Below are 6,000 nucleotides of genomic sequence, written 5' to 3'. Positions count from 1 at the left end.
TGCTATATAAATAAAGTTATTATTATTTTACATTTATTTTAATTTAAATTAAATGTATTTTATTTTAAGACTTTAAAGAATATCATGTTTTTAGACATGTCTATATTATTAAAATGGGAGATAAATATATTATACTTTATTATTATATTACATTATATTATAATATATATAACATTACATTATATATTATTCAAATATAACTCAAACATGTTCTGTTGTGATGTCACAGTATGATGTCACAGTATGATGTCATAATCAAACATTCTAGAACATTTGTCTATCTATTCAATATGTTCCATTGTGATGTCACAGTATGATGTCATAATAGAACATTCTAGAACATTTGTGTACAGTATATATTCAACAATTCTCTCAGCAGATCTCAGAACTCGGAAGACCAAGTGAAGATATCACTTGTTGTTTCCGGCTACTTGTCTGTAAGCTTGAATATATTCTGTAGATCATTTTAAAATCCCCACCTGGAAAAGGAAACAGGCACCATGTCCTCTACAATCCTTAATGAGCTGCGTCTGGAGGGAAGCTTCTGTGATGTGGTTATTAAAGTCAACAGCACTGAGTTTAACGCCCACAAGGCCATCCTGTTTGGCTGCAGCGCCTATTTCAGGTACGTTGGTTAAGGTTAGCTTGGTTCAGGTTAGCTTGGTTCATGTTAGCTTGGTTCAGGTTAGCTTGGTAGGGATCAGGGCCCGTGAGCGGATCGCCGCACTTCGCTCTAGACGGCTTGTTCCGCTCCGCTAATCGCTCATGTTGACCCCGCCCCCAAGTCGCTCTCTGCTAGCTCACCGCTCACCTTGAATCGAGCGCTTCCCGGTCCCCGCTCCACATCGCTCTGCAGATATATATATATTTTTTTGGAGCATGATGTAAATTTACAACAGTCTACACCCCCTGGGCCCCTTAACAATTGTTTGTATTGAGCCGTATTGTAATTGTACCCATTCTGCAATGTTAAATAACGTTGTTTATAGCTCTACTAAGCATGGTTGCTACATCGCTCACGTCAAAACCGCCCGCTCCCCGCGCCGATCACGCGCCGCGCAGCTCACATGGCCTGGTAGGGATGGATGTGTCCGTCATCTAGACGCTTCAATGAATTAATTTGATTTGAATTATTTAGTTTGACTGTGCTAAGACCCTATACTGTACTTCTCCTGTAGAAAGATACTATACTGCACTTTTACTGTAAACAGATACTATTATGAAAATATACTATACTTCTACTGTGAAAAGACCTTATGCTTCTGTGAAAATACCCTATACTATACCTCTACTGTAAACAACATATTATACTTCTACTGTGCTAAGACCCTATACTTCTACAGTGAAAATATATTAGTACACAGGACAAAATGTTGCTTACTGTTTACTCATCAGATATCTCTATATTTCCCACAGAAACCTCTTCACTCTAATGGAGTCGAGCGACTCAGAGAAACCAGTCTACAGTATCCCTGGGGTGTCCGCGGCTATGATGCAGCTCATCATAGAGTACGCCTACACACGCTTTGTGCCGGTGACAGCAGAGAACGTGGAAGAGCTTCTGGTGGCTGCAGACCAGCTTCTCGTCACTGGCATAGTAGGAGCGTGCTCTGACTTCCTAGAAGGCCAGCTGTCTCTGGAAAACTGTGTCGGCATCTGGAGGTTTGCGGACATCTCCTGCTGCCCTGACCTGAAGCGCAAGGCCCATCTCTTCATCGTGTGCCACTTTGAGGAGATGCTGCGCGTCTCACAGGAGTTTGTGGAGCTGTCCCTGCAGCAACTGGTGGACATCATCGAGAGGGATGATCTAAACGTGAAGAACGAGGAGACGGTGTTCGAGGCCGTCCTCCGTTGGATTGACCACTCCCGTGAGGAGCGTAAAACACACATCCCTTTGCTGCTGTCCAAGGTAACTAATTGTATCACTGTATATCTGTATGTCATGTATGTCATACATGTCTTGATTAATTGAAAATGGGGGACCCTGATGTAAACAAGACGGAAGTCTTTTTCGGGTCTGCATCCTCTAGGGCTGAACTTCAAATATTTTTTTGGAATTCGAAGCTTCGGGGCCGAGATTCGATTTTAATTCGAAGCTTCGAAATTATAAAAAAAAATAATTGAAATATTTTTTTTTAAATATATATATTTTTTTGGGACGTGTACAGCACTTTGTTCAACTTTGTCAGTGCTGTAAAGTTTAAACCTTTTTAAATCTTAGACAAACGAAACACTTATGAAATATTTTAAGCCGTCATTTGAGGCTTTATAAAAGCAGCACAATGAACACAAATCTGTCAGTGCCGAGTCCGACCTCATCTTAAATAACATACAGCATTGCTTGTTGTAATTAACAAAGAGAGGCAGAGTTGATTTAGAAAAAAAAATTAAATAAAAACCAGATTATTTTTTTATTTTTTTAATAGTAGAATTTTATTTTCATATTCGAATCCCATGCCCATCGAACGAAGCTTCAACGCTTCAAAGTATTTAAGACAGCCCTAGCATCCTCATTACAATTGTTTGTATTGAGCCGTACTGTATTCTACCCATTCTGCAATCTGTTAATAAAGTTTTCAATCAATCCATCAATCAATACAGTGGTTCTCAAACATTTGGGTCCAAACTGTTCCCTAGAAACAGAATTCCAGTGAAACCATCTACAACCGCTGTCTAAGTTGTACCCGCCGTCTGCTTATCTCTTCCCAGGTTCGCATGGGCTTGATGAGGCCTGACTACTTCCTGAACAACGTCCAGAACAACCCTGTGGTGAGGGACAGCCACGACTGCAGGCCGCTCATCCTCAGCGTCCTGAACCCCCCTGGCTCCGACAGGCTCCCAAACCCCCTGACCCGCCCACGCCTGCCCCAGGAGGTCCTATTGGCCATCGGAGGCTGGAGTCACGGCAGTATTGTCATGGAGGCTTACGATATCCGAGCCGGTGGATGGATGGACGTGAGCGTTGAGGGGGAGAGTCCACGGGGCTTCCACGGCATCGCTTATCTCCACGGTCTGGTCTACTGTGTCGGCGGCCATGGCGGCCGCGGAGATCCTCTCAACAGTGTGAGCAGGTTCAACCCCGTCACTCGCAGCTGGCTGGAGGCGGCTCCCATGCACTCACACCGCTGTTACGTCAGCGTGGTCGCGTTGGACGGCTGTATCTACGCCATGGGAGGGTACAACAGAGACATGCTACTGAACACCGCCGAGCGCTACAAGCCTGAAACCAACCAGTGGACACTGATCTCACCCATGCTGGAGCGCAGGATTGGCGCCGGGGCAGCAGCCCTCCAGGGCAAGGTGGGTGGAACTGAGGAACACAGGGTGGTAGATGAACACAAGGAACGTTAGATCAGAAATCATGAATGTCTTTATTGCCAAGTAACCTTGCACAAACAAAAATGTGTCTGGGTCCTTTGGTGCATCAACATTAACACAGACAATTAAAGTAAAATGAAATAAAATGGAATATATAAACTAAATTAGAATATTCTTTCTTATTACAGGTTTACATCTGTGGTGGCTACAGGTGGGAGCGTCTGCTCACAGCTGAGTGCTACAGCCCAGACACCGACCAGTGGACTCTGATCGCCCCCATGAGCAGCAGGCGTTGCAGAGTGGGAGTGGCTGCGTACGGAGGACAAGTCTATGCGGTAGGTGCACACAGAGACAAATGCTTTATACTAGATATTTGTATAGATATGTATCATTTGACTTTCAATGCTTCTGTGATGCCCTCATTTCCCTAAGTGGATTAATAACGTGTCTGCCTGCCTGTCTACCTGCTTGCCTTAACCACATACTAAAACATTCCTCTCATGTGTCCTGTCCTCAGGTGGGAGGGTTTGACGGTGAACACCACCTGGTCGACCCACCTGGACGACCTGCTCTTCGTGGTCGGAGGCTGCAATGACTTCACCGCCCTCTCCAACGTGGAGCGCTACGACCAGAGCAGCAACAAGTGGACTGTAGCCAAGAACATGAAGATCCCGCGCAGTCGCCTAAGCTGCTGCATAATGCATGGCCTGCCTAACATTACAGTACGCTGCTCCCCGTGGAGGAGGAGGAGGAGGAGGAGGAGAGGGAGGAGAAGGAGGAGGAGGAGGAGGCAGCGGGGGGGGGATCATCTAAGAAACTTAAACATGTATTAGACCAAAATAAATCCTAAGAAATTAATAAATGACTATCAGCCAAAGGTGGTGACGTTTCTTTCTTCTAGTAATTCCGACAATATCTGTTTTTAGTTTGTGTAATGCACATAATATGAGTACTTACACCCCCAACCCAAGCAGATTGCAGATCACTCTCTCTATGTGGAGGCTACCATCTCTCCTCACTGAGAGATACTGGACACCTGACAAACACACACACATGCCATTGTTGTTTAATAATAACTCCCGTGTTTAATAAACACTTCTAGCCAGGACATATCTGGACATATAAGACATATATCATGTCTCTTTTTTTGTTGGCTGGGTTTTGCATGCGGATTAAGGGAGATGTCAATCTGTTGTCGACGGTGCAGTACATTTAGCTGTAAAAGCCCGATCAAGCTCAATAGCTTCTGTAACCAGCAACTCTGTACATGCCATTGTTGTTGTGGTGTTTTCACATGCAGGGTAAGGGAGAGGTGGGCTATCGTGTCATCGGTTCAGGAGAAGACGTGTATCGCTTGTAAAGATGGTGACACAATGGTGGGCGTCTTCAGAATTGCGCACTCTGGGAGCTGGTATCAGAAAGTAGCGTCTTCAGGCTGCCAGAACGCAGTTCAGTGTGGCTGAAAGGTGCAAACGATCTAATACTTTGCCTGATACGACCGAAATAGTTTTAGTCTGGACATGGCCTAAATCATCCTGAGCCGCTGAGTAGTTTCATGGCAACTTGGATTAGTTCAGTTTCGAATGGAGCCTTTATGGATATATAACTCCTGACTCATAATGTGAATATTCCTCAGCTAGTCAGTTAGTAAATTATATTGACCATATTGATCAAATTGTTTACACTGCCTGTGTTGTCTTTTACTACCTGTATACTGTTTTGTTTTACTACCTGTACCCCTCCCCCCCTCCCCCCATGCTGCTATGATGCCTGAATTTCCCCAAGGGGATCAATAAAGGAATATCTTATCTTATCTTATCTTATCTTATCTTATCATTATCTGGACAACGGCGATAGCTGGTGATGTACATAGAACCCATGGTGTACTCCATTCCGTTTTTTTTTTATTTTTATAATTCAACATGCATTGAAACTGCAATCGGATCCTTCAGATGAAGAAGCATAGGCTGCACAGCATAAAGTCTGTTAAACCCGGAGCCCCATTTTCTGAAAATCCGCCTAAAATACATACCTATAATGGAATATTGCTCCACTTCTACAAGGTCATTCGCATGTTCTTGGTATCTAGGGACATATATGGACCTCAGTGAATTATGTTCCCAGTGTCAGAAATATTGTGTCTATTACTAGGCTTGCTTAAATTGTGATGTAACTAAGGAGAATATGAATTATGATTTTTCTTTGCATCTTTGACAGTGAATAACACCATGCAAAGAATTACCAGACATGAAAAACTGCCAATGAGCTCGTGCAGTACCTTCTAGAGATCACCTGTACATCTAAGGAAATGAATAAAGGGAAGATGAATAAACAAGGTTTTGTAGATACAGTACTGAATTCTCCCATCCATACCAATGCTATTTGAAATATTATTATAGAATATAGAATAGCAGGCCTATAAATTACTTTATTATAGCCAATTCGCACATTTATGGTTTGGGCCAAATCTTATCTTTCAAATAACCAAGTTCAATTTGGATTTAGTATCACCAGGCGTGCATAAGAACAGATAATGAAATCTACTGTATGTACAGTAGGTTTCCTATTCTTGCCAGAGCTCCGCCATTTTGAAACAGATTTTTAATCGGATGGTTGCTAAATGCTCAAAATAGGGATGCGCTCCAATATATGCCAATAACGTTCAGTTTTGTGGTATATAAT

At 43.1% G+C, this 6,000-nt stretch overlaps 1 protein-coding gene across 1 annotated transcript in view; it reads left to right on the top strand.

Annotated features, from left to right (window-relative positions):
* Window positions 1-500: 500 nt before the first annotated feature.
* LOC311248672 (aldehyde oxidase 2-like) overlaps window positions 501-6,000 on the top strand; it is a gene marked incomplete at both ends in the record, with an annotated part of 48,764 nt that continues 43,264 nt past the window's right edge. Inside the window, 4 exons of the mRNA XM_084339520.1 lie at window positions 501-629; window positions 1,505-1,852; window positions 3,115-3,233; window positions 3,836-3,939. Coding sequence (XP_084195646.1) covers window positions 501-629; window positions 1,505-1,852; window positions 3,115-3,233; window positions 3,836-3,939 — 700 coding nt within the window. The remainder of the gene's footprint in view (window positions 630-1,504; window positions 1,853-3,114; window positions 3,234-3,835; window positions 3,940-6,000) is intronic.

Source organism: Notolepis coatsorum, assembly GCF_963971535.1.
Source record: "Notolepis coatsorum genome assembly, contig: SCAFFOLD_294, whole genome shotgun sequence".
NCBI lineage: Eukaryota > Metazoa > Chordata > Actinopteri > Aulopiformes > Paralepididae > Notolepis > Notolepis coatsorum.
This window is presented reverse-complemented; position numbering and strand designations above follow the sequence as displayed.